The 18,274-nt window shown below is 33.6% G+C and overlaps 3 protein-coding genes and 2 non-coding genes across 5 annotated transcripts; 2 read left to right on the top strand and 3 right to left on the bottom strand.

The window, feature by feature from the left end:
• Positions 1 to 1,280: 1,280 nt before the first annotated feature.
• Positions 1,281 to 2,236, bottom strand: LOC107900438 (ethylene-response factor C3). The gene has a single exon (XM_016826035.2). It carries the CDS (start codon positions 2,228 to 2,230, stop codon positions 1,427 to 1,429), a length of 804 nt encoding a protein of 267 aa, XP_016681524.1. The 5' UTR covers positions 2,231 to 2,236; the 3' UTR covers positions 1,281 to 1,426.
• Positions 2,237 to 7,738: 5,502 nt separating this feature from the next.
• On the bottom strand, positions 7,739 to 8,512 carry LOC107900204 (uncharacterized). Its single transcript, XM_016825897.1, has one exon. The coding sequence runs from the start codon at positions 8,510 to 8,512 to the stop codon at positions 7,739 to 7,741; it is 774 nt and encodes a 257-aa protein (XP_016681386.1).
• Positions 8,513 to 9,753: 1,241 nt separating this feature from the next.
• On the top strand, positions 9,754 to 9,860 carry LOC121218762 (small nucleolar RNA R71). The gene has a single exon (XR_005915239.1). It is a non-coding gene; the product is annotated as a small nucleolar RNA R71 (small nucleolar RNA).
• Positions 9,861 to 13,473: 3,613 nt separating this feature from the next.
• On the top strand, positions 13,474 to 14,742 carry LOC107900205 (uncharacterized mitochondrial protein AtMg00860-like). Its single transcript, XM_016825899.1, has 2 exons — positions 13,474 to 13,567; positions 14,369 to 14,742. Exons 1-2 carry the CDS (start codon positions 13,474 to 13,476, stop codon positions 14,740 to 14,742), a joined length of 468 nt encoding a protein of 155 aa, XP_016681388.1.
• A 2,379-nt stretch (positions 14,743 to 17,121) lies between these two features.
• LOC121218876 (small nucleolar RNA R71) lies at positions 17,122 to 17,227 on the bottom strand. Its single transcript, XR_005915357.1, has one exon. It is a non-coding gene; the product is annotated as a small nucleolar RNA R71 (small nucleolar RNA).
• Positions 17,228 to 18,274: the final 1,047 nt, after the last annotated feature.

The raw sequence follows: 18,274 nt of genomic DNA, 5'->3' as shown, positions 1-18,274 counted from the left end.
TCCCTTTAGTTTTTCTGATATTTTATTTAAAATTTTAAAGTAATTTTTTACTTTTCCTTGACATATGGCAATGTGTAAGTGGTTGACTTAACTTTTTTTTTAATGAAAAATATTGGTGAAATAAGAGGGATTACAAAATAAAAATATAAAGACTAAACTGTTAAAATATAATACATATATCAAAGTGATAATTTAGCATTAGTATAGATGCCAAAAGAGGTATTAAACCTTTAATATTTTTTCATATAAGCTCGAATTCAGCTATACTCAAAGTGGGGTGAACAAAACTCAATTCAATTTAAAAAAATTGAAAAAAAATTTAAATTTCGAGTTATTCGAATTATTCGAGTTCGAGTTAAGTTGAATTTTACAATTCGAATAACTTGAATAATTTGAATAACAGGTTTGTGTAAATACTTTTTTGGTTCGTGTCAACTTTGAAATGAGCAAATTGATCTCTCTCTCAACAAAAATTACAAAATAATCAAAATAATTTTCAAATATTCAAAATAATTTTTAAAATTCAAAATATTTATAAAATTTTCAAAATTTATATTTTTTAAAAGATTATAAAAATTCTAAAAATATATATAAAGAAAGTTAATATTTTAAAATTTTCTAAAATAATAATTTTAGAGACCTAAGTAGGTTAATTAATGTTTCAAGTTTATTATATTAAAACATCTTATTTTATTATTATTATTTTGCTTTGAAAAAGTTTTCTAAAATATATGGTTTCAAATTTATGTACTCTAACATGAAATTAGTTATACTGGAATAATATTTTAATTTGACATGTTTACTTTTTTTAATTTAATTTAAACAATTTCACTCGATTTGAAAAATTTCAAGCTAAGTTAGAATGATAAAATAAAACTTGTAAACTCAATTAACTCGAAAATTTTTCACTCGATTCAATCGAACGTTTACCATTAACTCAAAATATTGGTTCACTCTTTATCTATTATAACAAATTAAAAATGTTATATTAATTTTTATATAAAAAATTTAAATAATTTTTAATTAATCAATTGAAATTCTTGTTGGATTGGCCCAATACAAAATCTTGTAAACCTAACCCAGGCTAATCTGAGTGAACTGGTCTAAAACCAAGTATAAAAATGCTCTTAAAAAAGTATTAATAGTATCAAAACAAAAACAATATGGTAATTCAATGTTAAAAGAAAGAAATTATGTTGCATTTCATTTCTATAACAAACAATTAAAGTTAATCCTATCTCTTTGATAAGAATCACAGTATTCGTCAAAGAAACAACCTATGAAACTGAAAATTCTGTTGTTTTGTCATATGTAATGAATGTATATAGCAATAAAAACCTAGACTGATACTAATATAATACATGCATCCCTGACAACAAATAAGGCATGCGGTTCAACGTATGACCATGAATCACTCCAAATTCTGTCAAAAAGAAGACAGCAAACTCTCCAAATAATCACTCCCCAAATCCTGAAACTCAAAAACATCACCATATCCGTCCTCCATCACTTGTTCCACAGTTGCCATTCGTTTTAGTTTAGGCTCTTCAATCATCACATACTCACTGTTTTGATCCCAATCTCTACACTCTCTTTTGAAACCTGTACAAGCACGGTCTTTATATTGACAAGTTCCAGAGTTGATGTCGGTTTTTGTGTCGTCAATACCCATAGCCTTAGACACTATCTCTAATGGGAAGTTGAGATATGCTTTGGGGCCTCTAATTCTCAAGGCAGCTTTGTCGTATGCCATAGCTGCTTCCTCGGCAGTTTCAAAAGTCCCAAGCCAAACACGAGATCCTTTCCTCGACGAGTCCCTTATCTCCGCTGCATACTTTCCCCAAGGCCGCCTCCTCACTCCTCGGTAGTGTCTCGTTGTCACCTTCTCTGCTCTCATACAGTTATTAGTCACTTTAAACCCTCGAGGAGGGCTTATGTCTTTGCTTGTTTCACCATTAAATGATTGATTTAATTCCCCAAAAGGGATAATCCCATGGAGGAGATCATCCCATGCATCAGCTCCCATTGATATCCACCTCCCAAGACTTGGTAGCCTTCGCAAACCCTCTCTCCCATCCAGGCTTGGCAGTTCGACCCATGATTTCGACGTTGATTCCACTTCATTTCTAGTACTTGTTTTACCAGCTTCCTCTCCACCAATGAAGTTGGCCCATACATTCTCTAATATTGACGGATCAGATGTTGCATGCCCACTGCTTTCTATAGCCATCGTATTATTTGCAAACTATCAATTAATCGCCAAAAGGGTTTTGATGATTTAGAAATATAAAGCTATAAATACGCGTATTTTGAACCTTTATCCTATAATCCATGTCAAATTCCAGTTAGAAAGCTTGTCATTTAATCAACCGACCTGCTTAATTCATGGATAGGAATTAGAATTCAAACAATAAAAAATGAAGGGGATTTGTGTATTTTAAGGCTATAATGTTGACTAATGTGGCTGGTCTAATCATTTGGATGCTTGATTTATGCTGATGCCTGAACTTAATATATATTTCCCCAAAACCTTCCTGGAATTCATGGTCAAGAAACAGCGGAACCAGGCGAATTGAAAGCTGGCAAAAGAATGAATTCTTCATTATATTGTTAAAATAATGCATGTTGCAAATATCAATTTATTCAAAGACATAAATTGCCTCCATTTCCTACTTGGAATTACGTTTTAGTTTCCCAGATAATAAGAGCCATTTAATAACTTGTAATCCGAGTTACTGAAATTAAAATGATTATGTAGGTTTGAAAAAGAGAGGGATTAATAAAGAATTCTTAGTTTTCTTTCAATATACACTTATAATCCTAGCTTTTTGCTGGTTTAAAAGTCTAAAGCTTCCCAGACATTCCTTCCACTCCCAGCTGCTTTCTCACTATGTGTAAAAACTTAAATAGCATAATTAAAAAAAATACTTCAAATGTAAATACATTTTGGGTTTATTTAGTGTCGTATTCCTACATTTCTTTACATCACATTCGTGTATATCATTTGCAAAATTAATAATTTGCATTAGAAAAAACTTTATATTATCCGTGCATTCACGTTGTATTCGTATTATTTTTTCATATCATATGATGGTGTTTAGGTCTACCTATAATGTCAACCACAATATTTTGGTATCAAGAGTTCAAATGAAATAATAACTTAGCTGGAATCCAATTATATATGCTTTTTTTTCTTTTTGACAAAAGATAGTTGTTGTTTTTTTCACTAGCTAATGCAGGAATGAAAATTTTGATTAATGAATTTATTTTGTTTAAAAAGTGAATGGGTAAATTTTTTTTAAATAGTGGGTTGGAGTAGTTATGATAAGTCACTTCACTATAAAATTATCATTTATCTTTATATATATAAACTATTAAAAGAATAAAAATATAATAACATAAGTATAGAAGAAAATTATGTTAAAATATTTATTTAAAGAATTATGTTTAAATCTTTATTTAAATTTAAAAAATTAAAAAAATAAAATATGAAAAGTAAAAATTATATTAAAGCACAGTGGGATGAACTAGGAAAGTGATAATAAATTTTAAGATTATATATTTATAATAGAACAAGGAATATGCCAATTAAAAAGCAGTAATAAATTTAGAAATATCCGCCCGTCGTACTTTACTGCAATCCGTAGGATCAATCGGTTTTGTGGAAGCCTACGTGCACATCTATAGTTCTTAGCATCCAAGCATTGACATATTATCCTTGATTAACGAATAATATCAAACTTGTTGCAAGGGATATATATTATAAGGCCACACGCTTCAACATTAATTTAAAAAAATGACAAATAAACAATACAAAATAAAATTAACTTGTAAAGTGGAGTATTAAAGGCTTAAAACTAAAGAAAAGATGGAGTCTTATGCAAAGGCGGCGGTTATTCGATGAACCGGGAAAGGAGGCTTTACCGTCTATCCATTAAAATTTAAAGGATAAATTACATCAATTGTTGTTAAATTCGGTTTAAAATTACATTTTAATTTTTCAATTTTTAAAAATTATATAATAGTCACTAATTTTATTAAATTATTATATTTTTATCATTTATCTATTAACTTTTTTTAAAAAAATAATGTTACACTTTAATTCAAAGGGTTAATAGTTAATTTGGTCCGTGAGCTATAGTTAAAAAAAATATTTTGATGTTTTAAAAATTTTCTTAACAATAATTGTAAAAAATGTAAAAATAAATAAAAATTCTTATAAAAAATTAGTTGCAACAAGGAAAAACAAAGAATTTCGCAGCTAATTTTTTATATCTATAAGGAATTAACCCATGTATGCAACGAGCAAGTAAATAAAGTAAAATCGGAAAGATCGAACATGCAAATTTTACGTGAAAAAATTCCTCAAAAGAGGATAAAAATCACAAGTAAAAAAAGATTTCACTATAATAAAGGAGAGTACAAAAGATGAAGAGAATCAAAGGAAAACTCGAAGCCCCACAAAAAAAACCTTTCAAAATAAAGAACAGAATTCTCTCAATATAAATATTTTTGTTTTATCAAACCTAGAGTAACTAAGGCCTATTTATATACTGAAATTCGTAGCATATATGACTACAACAACCCTAGGGTAATTAGAGTTTAACTGGAAAACTAAAATAGAGTTTAATTGGGAGAAAAAAATCGAGAAAACTTAGACTACACGTCGCCACGTCATGACATGGTTGGATGTGTTGTCGGGACATGAAAGACAGTCGAGTTGTTAGGACGAAGCTTTGTTGCTCATTGGGACGAGATGACCATCACGTCGTCGGACGAAAGAGTGTTGCTCGTCGGGGCATTGCATAATGTTTGGTCAAAATAAGAGGCATTCTCCCACAAATCTCCATATTGACTCGTATTTGACTTAACTCCCTTGCCAAGCCCTATTACGGGCCTAATTGAATCTTCATTGGATATTTACCAAGTCCAAGTGATGCTCGAACTTTGAAATTAGAAGGCTCTTTGTCAACATGTCGGTCGAATTGTGTTCTGTTCTAATTTTAGGAATCTCAACATCCCTTTAAATGATCACCTTTCGATCAAAGTGATAACGGATGCTTATGTGCTTTGTTCTTTCATGACGCATTTGATTTTTGGTGAAATGTATGGCACTTTAACTATCACAATATGCGACAGATGCTCATTTTTCACTTACCAGTTCACTAAACAGGCCCCTTAACCAAATTGCTTCTTTTACTGCTCCTTGCATCTCTTCAGTACCTCAGCCAAATTACTCAAACAAACATCATAAGGGTTACCAAGAATAGAAAAATCATCCATGAATATCTCAACAAAATTTTCTACCATATCAATAAATATTGTTATCATGCATCTTTGAAAAATGGCAGGGGCATTACATAAACTGAAAGACATTCGCCTAAAAGCAAAGTATTGTACGGGCAAGTAAAAGTTGTTTTGTATTAGTCTTTCGGGGCTTCAACTATTTGGTTATATTCCGAATATCCATTTAAGAAACAATAATATTTGTTACCTATCAGTCAGTCTAACATTTGATCCATAAAAATTAGTTGAAAATGATCCTTCTTCGTGGCTTTGTTCAATTTTTTGTAGTCCATACAAATTTTCCAATGTGTGACTGTCTGTAATGCTCTGTTTGTGCAAGTGTACACAGTCGTTATCAAGTAATAAGTAAGTAAAAGAGTTATCGTCTCCATAGGGACTATGTATGTTAATCAATTAATTGTAAAATTAGAGTTAACAATCTGGTGATAAAAACACAATATTTTGAGTGGTGATGATTAAGCTAAGTTAAATTATCTAAATGCAAGATGATCCCTAATGCAATTTAATCTAAATACCAAGTATGAAATGAGATGTATGAAATGAATTTAGCAGCAAAGACACAAAATTCAACAATCAATAACATGAATAGGCTAGGATAGTTACATCTTTCAACTTAGTTCATTTTCCTCATGTTTAACATTGTTTGGAAAACATTCCATGGCAACTCGATCTTTCATGAGTTTGGAAACCAAATTAAATCCTTTCGAAATATTTTACTTAGTGAAATATGCATTTTACTGACCGTATTAAACTAAGGGTTTCTTAGAATTCATGTGAAGTAATAGGGACGTATCAAGTTTGAAAAAAATTATGCAAGATAATAGAACTTGTCAAAGTTATTATGAACCTTTAATTTAGTCGGATCAGGATCTAAATTAAGCATGCACTTTTCAATTATTGTGTCCATTAGTCGTCGTCTAGTCAGGATCAGTTAGCTAATTTAAATGCATCCAGTCACGTATGAATAAAATACATACTTGAATTTAATTTAAAACACGATCAACTAAGGCACAAAAACTATAAACATGATTTAACAAACTTCATTGAATAAATGCAATCATCCTAACTCAACAAATTAAGCTACCATTGTAGATGACAAGATCATAAAACACATTGCAAACATATTTAAATCAAAATAACAAAGTAAAAGAAGAATAAACTCTATTCAAATTGGTAGTCTCACGAACTCCGAAAGAAGATGTTTTCTTCTGATCTCATGTTACTCCTTTGTTAATGGCTCCTCAAAGTGGCCTGCCAAGACGCAACCTTATCACGATTTTGTTGGCTAAAAATGAAAAGAAGTATAGGTTCTAAGCGTGGAAAGAAGGAATAAAATGAAAGAATGAAAAAAATGAATGGATACGTAATGAATGAAGGAATGATGGATGATTTTAGGGACTAAGGGATGAATGAAAAAGTGAGAAGAGTGTGGTATTTATACTTAAGGCTGGTGGCTGAATTTACTAAAAATGGCATCAAAGATCCCTTGGTTCTCTCCAATTAATGGCTGGCCATAACAAGTGGAAATGAGGGTGAGTTGGTTGCTTGATTTAAGCATGGAATCATGCTAAATTTAGCCATGGGGTGGACAGTTTCTTGAGCAATTTTCATGTGCTAGTTTTTAATGATTTTCAAAGTGTAGAGACCTTCAAATAATTGTCCCAAAGCTTATTTTTGGGCAACCACGGGCTTGCGTCAAATTTGCGCTTGACTTCCCCTTGTTGGATGGTTTCACGACCCAATAAATAGCTATCTTGTAACATCACTTTAACTGAGTCAAATTAACATCCTTATGACCCAATTTTGCATAGTTTTATTGTTCAAGTAGAATGGATTTGTTCATGTCCGTGCAAGAATTATAATGAGCTCCATATTATATCACATCAGGGTCCCACTGCATTATTAAACATAACACATTAATAAATAACATGAAAATGATTTAATTTATGCACAAAATTCATATAATAAAGCACAAATTTGTATATTTCATAAATTTATGTCCATGATTGAGATTTAAGCGAAATTCACTAAATTCATTAACAATTGCTTGCGATTAATGTTATTTTTAAGTAAAAAGGTGGTAAAAATAACTAGAAAAACCCTATACAATTTAGAGGTTACATGGTCCTCGTTGGGATTAACTCATTTCATTCATTTTCAACAATTGTGATTCCCCTTTTCTTTGGTACACACTGTACTGGACTTACCCATGAATTATCTGAGATAGGGTAGATAATTCCCGAATCTAACCATTTAATGGCTTCCTTTCGAACTACCTCTTTCATTATTGGATTAAGTCTCATTTTCTCATCTATTCTAGCTCCCTCACCTTCCTCTAAGATAATCTTGTGCATACAAAAGGAAAAACTTATTCCTCGAATATCATCTATGGTCCAATCAATCTTCTTTTTAAATTTCTTTAAAACTTTGATCAGCTACTCCTCTTAGTGTTTGTCAGTTCTGCTGAAATAATCACAGACAAAGTAGAATTGTTACCCAAATAAGCGTATTTCAAATGAGAGAGAAGTACCTTAAGTTCAAGTTTGGGTGGTTTCTCGATTGACAACTTCGGTTGTGTGAATTCCTGAGCTTCCAATGCTAATGGTTCAAACTGTGTTGGTTGAACATAGTCGTTTGGATTAGCTTTTATCAAAGCGATACTTTCATTACCTTCTTCATCTTCCAATGGCTCAAACCTTATAGTGTTTCCCAATGGGTCTTCTACAAAATTACTTTCCCACTCCATAGAAATAAAGGTTTCTAACTCCTCCATTATTGAATAATCCTCTGTCGGATTAGGAAGTTTCATCGCTTTGAGAACATTAAACGTCACTTGGTCATCTTGAACTCTCATAGTGAGTTCACCTTTTTGCATGTCTATTAATGTTCTCCCCGTTGCTAGGAAAGGTCTCTCCAAGATGATCGACACTTCCTTATCTGCTTTAAAATCTAAGACAATAAAATTAGCAGGAAAAATAAACTTATCTACACATACTAGAACATCCTCAATCTTTCCTACTAGGTATGTGAAAGATTGATCCGCCAATTGGAGTGTCACAGTCACGGGTCTTACTTTACCTATTCCCAACATCTTGAAAATAGATTTTGGCATTAAGTTGATATTCACTCTAATATCGCATAAAGCTTTAATATAGTAAGATTCTCCAATATTACAGGTTATAGTAAAGCTTCCAAGGTCCTTCATTTTCAGAGGTATCTTGTTTTATAGAAATGCACTACACTCCTTTGTTAACGCTACAGTCTCGAACTCACTAAGTCTATTCTTCTTGGACAAAATGTCCTTCATGAACTTGAAATAATTGGGCATTTGTTCTAAAGTTTCTACCAATGGTATATTGATGTGAAGCTACTTTAGAACATCTAAAAACTTCTTGAATTACACATTCTATTTTTGTTGTTGCATTCTTTGTGGAGGCGGAGGTGTAGGAACCTTGGCTTGAATCGAACAAATTTTCTGAGGAATTGTATATATATCTAAAGAAGATGTTAACTTATCAGAATTCACTAGTTTAAAATTTACCTCTTCAGACTTTGTAGAATCTGGCTATTGTGGTGTAGGAATTTCATCTGTTGGATGATTTTCCTTTTCCTCAGTAGGCTCGTTTGCAACCTCAACTACCATGGCTTCCAAATTTTTACCACTTCATAAAGCAAATACCTTACAGTGTTCATTACCTAAATTCCTTAGATTTTGCATGTCACTCGGCTACGCTCCTTGCAGTCTATTATGAAGCTCCGTAGCTAATTGACCCATTTGGTTCTCCAAATTTTTCAGTGTTACTGCTTGGCTTTGGATTAAGACGTCGTTCTTCGCCATGTACGCCTTCAACAAATTCTCCAAACTATTAGATGCTTTAGCTTATGGTTGTTTCTGAACTTGTTGATTGAACCCTTGAGGTTGATTTGATCTATGTTGTATGTAATTGTTGTTTGGTCTAGCTCCTTAGTTACTCCAAGAGAAGTTTGGATGGTTTCGCTATGAAAGGTTATAAAAATTGGACTGTGGTCGTTGTTCGTTTCTATTTTGGTTTTAATTTCCTACGTCAAACTCAGTATTTGATGGAAAATTCTCAAAAGAATAACTGTCCCCACAATATACACAGGAAACAACATCAAATTGGCTCGGTGGCTGAGCTGCAACATGATTAAAATCGTTATTAGTAAACTATCAACATTGAAGAGATAGAAGATACCTGAGCTAAGAGTGAAGCGAGGGTGTCTACTTCATGCACTCTGGCTACTCGTCTTCCTGAAGTTAGTCGATTTTTCAACCACTGGTAATTGTTACTGGCTATTCTCTCCATAATTTTGTCAACCTCATTATAAGATTTCAACAAGAAAGCACCATTCGCAGAAGCATCTAGCACCAACCTTGTGTAAGCATTAAGACCATTATAAAATGTCTCCAATTGGATGCAATGTGAAATACCATGGTGAGGGCATTTGTGTAATAACTCTTTGAATCCTTCCCAAGCATCGTATAGGGACTCATCATCCATTTGCTGAAAAGTGGTGATCTCATTCCCCAACTTAGCATTTTTGTAAGGTGAGAAATACCTTACGGGAAAGCATTCAGCTAATGCTTGCAAAGTTGATATTGAATGTGGTGGTAATGAATTAAGCCATACTTGTGCTCAATGTTACAACGAGTATGGAAGCAACTTCAACCTTAAGGTGTCTTCAATTACACTGACTATCTTAAAGGAATTGCTCATCTCTATTAATAGTCGAAGGTGAACGTGTGGATCTTCTGTAGGCATTCCACTAAATTGGCCCATTGTTTGAAGCATATAAAACATCACAAGCTTCAATTCAAACTGCAATGCCTCGATTTCTGGTCTCCTAATTCCATGATTAAGTTCATTAAAAAGGGGCACAACGTACTGTCTTAAAACTCAATCCCTATCATTAGCAATAAGGATTGAATTATGAACATTAGTGGTTCCAATCCCTTGAATATCATTTTTATTTTCAAGGTTCATTTCTGTGTCTTGTCTGTGGGCTAATCTTTCTCGTCTTCTTTATGTAAATGTCTGCTTGATTTTAGGGTCTACAGGAAGTAAATCGATGATTCTATCTATGCTCGTAAACTCCTGAAAGGAAATCGTAAAAAATAAAAAATAGAAAATAAAAAATTGATTAAATAAATATAAATAAACCAAATAGCAAGAAATAATTTCACAAATAATGATTATATTAATAATCCTCGGCAATGGAGCCAAAAACTTGTAACACGTAGGTTTGTGCATGTATACATAGTCATTTTCAAGTAATAAGTAAGTATAAGAGTTATCATCTCCACAGGGACTGTATTTAAACCGATACTTGTAAAAATTACTATTCACAAATTGGTTAAGAAAAACAAATAATTTTGAGTGATAGGTTTTAAATTAAATTCATTAACTAAATACAAGTTAATCTAAATACAAATGAAGTAAAATGCAAGCTGATGGTTTAGCAGTGATTTTCACGTGTTAACAACAATAACATGAATAAGCTAAAATAATTACAACATTTGACTTAATTCATTTTTCATCATGCTTAACAATGTTCTGAAAAAATTCCATAGCAACTCAACCTTTCATTAACTGGGAATCTTATATAAGTTCAATCGAATCTTATACTTAGAAAAATATGCATAAACCACCGTCATAATTTAACTAAGGATTCCTTAGGATTTATGTGAAATAACAGGAACGAATTAGGTTTGAAACAATATAATCACATAAACTTAATTATGCAAGGTAATAAGTTCTCTTAGTCTATTACGAACCTCTAATTTATTCTGATTAAGATATAAATTAAGCATGCATCTTCCAATTATCGTGTCCATTAGTTATCATATTATTAGGATTGACTAACTAATTCTAATGCATTCAAGCATATTTTAATGCATGAAATAAATAATGGTTTATTTGGAAGCATGAATGATTGGGGCACAAAACATCATAAGCATAAATCAAATGAACTTTATCAAATTAATGTAATCATTCTAGCTAAAACAAAATTAAGTTTTCATTTTCAATTAAAAAACAATTTGCAAACATTTTGAATAAATATAAGATTAAGGAAGAAGAAACTCTTGATAGTTTCGACAATTCTCCGAAGACCGATCATGGTGGCTTCCTCCGATTCGTGTGATTGCAAAATGCTACTCAATGTGGCTGACCAACAGTGGGTTTCCTCAAGGGAAAATGCTAGCGAAAGGAGATGGGAAAATGAAAAGGCTTATTTGTGGAAGAGAGGGAAGAAAAGATTAGTGGAATGTGAATTGAGAGATGAATGAGTGATGAAGGATGATGGAATGAGAAGAGAGGGTTGGTATTTATAGTAGAGGGATGGAATAGGAGTTTGCTAAAATTAGCTTAAAGAGCCCTTAGTTCTCTCCTTTGGTTGACCGGCCTTGAAGTGTGGAAGGGAGGTTGATGGTTGCTTGATTCATGCTTGATTTCATGCATGAATTATGCAAGGGGTTGGATGGTTTCTTGGGTATTAGTTGGGAGTTGATTTCTGATTTTTTTCACAAGTCCAAGGGCCTCCAAATTAATTATCCCAAAGCTTATTTGGGCTGCTCTTTGATGACTTGCCTAATTTGGGTCATTCTTCCCTTTATTGGACGATTTTGACAACCCAATTGAGAGCAGACTTCATTCTTTTTAGTAACCATATTCTAAATTGGGTTGAATTAAATTTGTGAGTCCAATTTAACGAGCCTGCCGTCCACATGGAGTAAAAGTTAACTTGTGTCCATGTGATATTAATTAGCTCCCATACTTCTTAATAATGCTTCATTTACAAAAATTTTAGCACAGATATTAGCATGTAGCCTAAGATAGTTAAATTATGCAAAATTAATACATCAATTCATAAAATTGCATCATTTACTAAAATTATGCCCATTGTCTCAATATGACAAAAATCACCCAATTAAATATGCAAATATTGAGGATTAATATAAATTCTAAGTAAAAAGGAGATATAAATAGATATAAAAAAATCTATATAATTTATAGTTTACAGCATAGTGTCCTTGTTAATTGGCGAAGCCCATCGCTAGTGGAATACTATGAAGCAAGGGACTACTATGAACAGATTGACTTGGGATATCTTCCTAGAGACATTTAAGAAAAAATTCATGGGCGAGCTGTACATGAAAGCTTGCAAGAGGAAATTCATCAATTTGGTACAAGGCGAACTGACTATGACTGAATATAAGCAAAAAATTTGTAAGGTTGAGCCAGGATGCAGTTGAAATAGTTTCAAAAGAAAGGGATCACTGTAAGAGGTTCCATTTTAGATTGCACTGTGATATCTAACTTTATCTAGTAGCCCATGATGCGACAAGCTTCGATGAGTTTGTTAATAAAGCTAAGGTTATTGAGGAGATAAGGGCAAAAGCAACGCAAGCTGCGACAAGGTTCGATAAATAGATGCCTGGACAACATGGTTGAAAGAGGGATCGCGATTCATGTTATTCTAGCAGGAATGTCAAAAATAATTTCGATTAGACCATTCACGACATTAAGGCAGCATTAAAGCTGAGAAAGGAGGTTCGTATAAGTTGCCCAGTTGGCCACTTTACGAACACTGTGAATGCAGACACCTTGGTGAATATCGAAAGGTAATAGGAGGATGATTCAAGTGTGGGTCCAAGGAACACTTGACAAAAGACTACCCAAAACAATAGGACGGGTTACAAACACAGAACACAACCCTTACACTAGTGCATGCTAATGCACGCGGTCGAGGAAGGGGTGGAGGTAGCAAGGCAAGGCAACCTAGACACGAAACCCTAGAATACACAGTTGCCATACAAGATGAGACAGGAGGACTTACACAAGTGTATGGTATAAGGAAACCACATGATCAAGGTTTGACATATGTAATTATAGATACTTTCACTTTGTGAAGTCTATCATTATTTTTCTTGATTGATTCTTATTCTACACACATACATTTTAAGCGAGCTAGCCTGTGAGTTGGGAATTCCAATAGAAGTTATAAATGGATGACAATCACTAGTTCATTTGGTAGACTATTTTGCTCAATAAAGTGTGCAAAAGGTTCCCTTTGATGATTCAAGGACACATTTTCTTTATTGATTTGATGGAGTTTCCCTTTTATTGGTTCAATATAATCTTGGGAATGGATTGGCTGACTGAGCATAGGGCCAAGATAAACTTCACACTTAAAAGAGTAACCTTGGGAACCGATGAAGGGATGGAAATCATTGAAGTTGGTGAGCAAACCCAATTTCTATCCAACTTGGTCTTGGCAATAAAAGTAGAAAAGTTGATAGGGAAATGCTGCGAAGCCTACCTCGCTTATGTAATGAGTTTGCAGGAATAAGCCGATAGGGGTTTGCGACATTTGCATAGTGAAAGATTATCTTAATGTTTTCCCAGACGAGCTACCTAGATTACCCATAGACCATGAAGTGGAGTTCGCCATTGAGTTGTACCCAAGTAGCTCACTAGTGACCATTACACCTTATTGAATAACACCAAAAGAGCTAAAGGAATTGAAGATTCAACTACAAGAACTGTTCGACAGGGGTTTCATTCGACCAAGTGTGTCGCCATGGGGATCACCAATATTGTTTGTAAAGAAGAAATATGGCAACCTGAGAATGTACATCGACTACAAACAATTGAATAAATTGAATGCAAAAAATAAGTACTTACTACCATAAATTGACGACTTCTTTGATCAGTTGCGTGCCACATTATTTTCAAAGATAGACTTGCGATCAGGGTACTACTAGCTTAAGGTGAAAAAAACAGATGTTTTGAAAACAACATTTCGCACAAGGTATGTGTATTATGAATTCTTGGTCATGCCCTTTGGATTGATGAATCGAGTGTTCCATGAATACTTGGACCAATGCGTGGTGGTCTACATAGAAGATATACTTGTGTACTACGAACATAAAAAGAGCATGATGCCCACCTACGAACTGTGCTACAGATATTGTGAGAGAAGCAATTGTTTGTAAAGTTCAGTAAATGAGAACTTTGGATAAAGGATGTAATCTTTTTAGGTCATGTGGTCTCAGTAGAGGGAGTTCGTGTGGACCCAAAGAATATTGAGGCAATTCTGGAGTGGAGATCGCTAAGAAGTGTCACAAAGGTGCGAAGCTTTTTGGGGCTTACAAGTTACTATCGCAAATTTGTTGAGGGGACCACCACTATTGCAACACCCTTAACGAAGCTAATACAGAAAAATGAAGAGTTTGCATGGACGGAAGAAAGACAAAACAACTTCAAGAGACTTAAGACGATACTCGCTAAAGCACCTATGTTGGTTCAATCAGAACTTGGGAAAGACTTTGTAGTCTACAGCGACACATCGCACATAGGTCTTGGTTGCATGTTGATCCAAGAAGGAACAATAATGGCTTATGCCTCCAGATAGTTGAAGCCTCATGGACAAAACTACCCAACACATGATTTGGAATTAGCAGCAATGGTGTTCACACTCAAGATTCGATGACACTACTTGTACGACTAATAGTGTACTATCTATACAAACCATAAGGGTCTCAAGTACTTACTCACAAAGAAAGAACCAAACTTGCGACAAAGGAGGTAGATAGAATATCCCCCAAGAAAGGTGAACTTGGTCCACACAACAAACTTTAACAAGGAAACTTCAGCTGATTTAGGTCAATGGATGATGACTAACCCTAATTCTAAAATAGGCTTCACTGAACACTTCATAGACATCTTTTCTGTACATTTAATCTTTTCTTCTAGTTTAGGTTGCAAATTTTATTTAGTTTTTAGTTTCTTTTGTACTTAATATTTCTATTTGTATTTCAGTTTTATTTTTATTCTTGTTCTTCAGAGAATCTGACTTGTGGAATCATAAACTTTTTATGGATTTCTGTGCTTTCAATATTCGATACAAATCAGGATTTCTCTTAAACACTTATTCTTGATCTACTTTTCATGTTTATCTCTTTAATCAAGTTTATGTTGTTTGTGAGATCCATTAGAAACTAATCCTCTTATGGGGGATTAGCGAGTGGACATGGGAGTAATTAATTTCTATGTAGGGTTTCTTAGTGAGTTAGTTGATTGGGGTAGGAAGAACTTAAGCCCTAGGCCCGACAGCCCTAGGAAGTCATCTAGGTGGGAATGAACCCAAAATTGGTATTGTCTATCCATGAACACCTTACCTCAATCTGGTCTGGACTATAAGGTTGTAAACTCTAAATTATATAGGGTTTTACTAGCCATTTTTACCATATTTTTACTTAATAATACTAATCCCAAGTATTTGTTAATTAATTAAGTGGATTTTGTTTATATTTATATGATGGGCATGAATTTATAAAAAATGCAAATATAAGCTTTATTGTATTAATTTTGTGCATAATTTAAATTATTTCATCTTAATTACTTTGACCCAGTAAAAAAGATGATACATGGTGGACAAGTCTGCAAGCTTAGTGAGTCATGGAAACCGTCCAACAAGGGGGAGTCAAGCCCAAAACCTCTTTTGGGACAATTATTTGGAAGTCCTTACATTTGGAGAATCATTGGAGCACACAAAAATTACCCTTGAAACCATCCAACCCATGCCTAAATTTAGCATGATTCTATGCTCAAATAAAAAAAAACTACCATCCACCTACTTCCACTATATGTGGCCGACCAAGCAATGGAGAAAATAAAGGGATTCCAATCCCTATTTTTATTAAACTCTACCATCTACTTCAAGTATAAATACCCCCACTCATTCCCCATTTCAATCATCCCTCATCCCTTCATTCCTTAATCATCTCAACATCCCTCATTCAACTATTCTCTCTTTTATTCTCTTTATTCCCACGCATAGCATCCCATTTTCCTTAGCTAGAAAAACCTTAAGAAGATCATCTATTGGCCGACCACCTTGAGGAGCCATTAGCAAAAGAGCAACACAAGGATTGGAAGAAAACATCTTCAATTAAAGTTCACGAGACTGCTAACTCGACAAATTTTATTCTTCCTTTACTTTTTTATTTCCCTTAGCTAGTAAAACTCTTTTTACTTACTTATTACTTGGTAACGACTATGTATACTTCCACAAACCGAGCATTACAAGTTTTTGGTGCCGTTGCTGGTGACTGTTGCCTTAATCATTTTTGTAAATTATTCTTTCCAATTTGGTTTTTATTTCATTTTTATCTAACTTCTAACCTTACTAATTTATTCTTTATTCTTTATATTTTGTGATTTCTTTTTCAAGTGTTTATGATCATAGACTGAATTATTGATTTATTACCTGTAGATCCTAAAATTGAGTGGATGTTTAGATAAAAAAGACGCGAAAGATCAACTCAAAGACAAGACGAGATGGGCCTTGGAAATCAAAATGATGGACAAGGAAATAGAGCCAATCTTCTGCATAATCCAATCCTTATTGCTGATGATAGGGATTGTGCCATAAGACAATACTATGTGCTCCTCTTCAATGAATTAAATCTAGGAATTAGGAGACCAAAGATTGAGGCACTACAATTTGAATTGAAACTAGTGATATTTCAAATACTCCAAACGGTGGGCCAGTTTAGTGGAATGCCCACGGAAGATCTACACCTTCACCTTCGATTATTCATGGAGGTGAGCAATTCGTTTAAAATAGCCGGTGTGACTGAAGACACATTGAGGTTGAAGTTGTTTCCATACTAATTGCGAGATCAAGCATGAGCATGGCTTAATTCGTTGCCACCAAGTTCAATATCTATATGGCAAGAATTAGCATAAAGGTTTTTGGTAAAGTATTTTCCATTCAGCAAAAACGCTAAGTTGCAAAATGAGATAACCATTTTTCAACAATTGGATGACAAATCTTTGTATGAGCCATGAGAAAGATTCAAGGAATTATTTCATAAGTGTCATCATCATGGGATTCCACACTACATCCAATTGGAGACATTTTATAATGGTCTCAACACACACACAATGTTGATAGTAGATGCTTCTACGAATGGTGCGATTTTGTCTAAGTCTTATAATGAGGCTTACAAAATCATTGATAGGATCACTAGTAACAACTATCAATGGCAAAAAAATCGAGCAACTTCAGGAAGGCGAGTAGCCGGAGTGCACGAAGTGCACGAAGTGGATGCACTTACATCACACTCAGTTCAGGTATCTTTTATTTCTTGAATGTTGAAATAGTTTACTACTAATGATTTTAATAATTTTGGATCTCATTCACCAAGTTAGTTTGATTTTGTTTCTTGCGTATACTATGGGGATGGTCATTCTTTTGAGAATTTTCCATCAAATCCCAAGTCAATTTCTTACGTGGGAATCAACACCAAAATAGAAGTGGACACAGACCATAGTCCAACTTCTCCAATCCTTCGTGGCACAACCATCTAAAATTTTCTTGGAGTAACCAAGGAAATGAACCGAACAACACTTACATTCAACATAGACCCAACCAATCCCAAGGGTTCAATCAATAAGCTCCAAAACCACAACAAGCTGAGTCATCCAACAGTTTGGAGAACTTGTTGAAGGCATACATGGTGAAGAATGGCGCTTTAATCCAAAGCCAATCAACAACACTGAAAAATTTAGAGAACCAAACGGATCAGTTAGCTACGTAGCTTCATAACTAACCGCAAGGAGCCTTGCCAAGCGATACAAAAAATCTATAAAATTTGGGTAAGGAACATTACAAAGTAGTTTCCTGATGAAGTGGTAAGCCTTTGGAAACCAAGGAGGTTGTGATTGAAGATGAACCCATTGAGAAGGGGGAAAGTCAACCAACAGTTGAAATTCCTACACCAATTAAGTCAAAACTTACAAAGTCTTATGAGATGAAACCTAAACTAGTGAATTCTAAAAAACTAACATCTTCTTTAGATGCAGATTTATTTCCTAAGAAAAATTTTCCAATCCAACCTAAAGTTTTATCACCTCCATATCCTCAAAAGTTCCAACCA

The sequence above is a fragment of the Gossypium hirsutum genome, chromosome D06, assembly GCF_007990345.1.
Source record: "Gossypium hirsutum isolate 1008001.06 chromosome D06, Gossypium_hirsutum_v2.1, whole genome shotgun sequence".
Classification (NCBI taxonomy): Eukaryota; Viridiplantae; Streptophyta; class Magnoliopsida; order Malvales; family Malvaceae; genus Gossypium; species Gossypium hirsutum.
Note: the sequence above shows the minus strand (reverse complement) of the source record. Positions and strands in the feature narration are given on the sequence as shown.

Coding starts and splice junctions, on each gene's coding strand:
- LOC107900438 (XM_016826035.2), bottom strand. CDS start 2,230: ATGGCTATAGAAAGCAGTGGGCATGCAACATCTGATCCGTCAATATTA.
- LOC107900204 (XM_016825897.1), bottom strand. CDS start 8,512: ATGAAGGACCTTGGAAGCTTTACTATAACCTGTAATATTGGAGAATCT.
- LOC107900205 (XM_016825899.1), top strand. CDS start 13,474: ATGGATTGGCTGACTGAGCATAGGGCCAAGATAAACTTCACACTTAAA. Junction 13,568..14,368: donor GATGGAAATCATTGAAGTTG/GTGAGCAAACCC, acceptor TAATCTTTTTAG/GTCATGTGGTCTCAGTAGAG.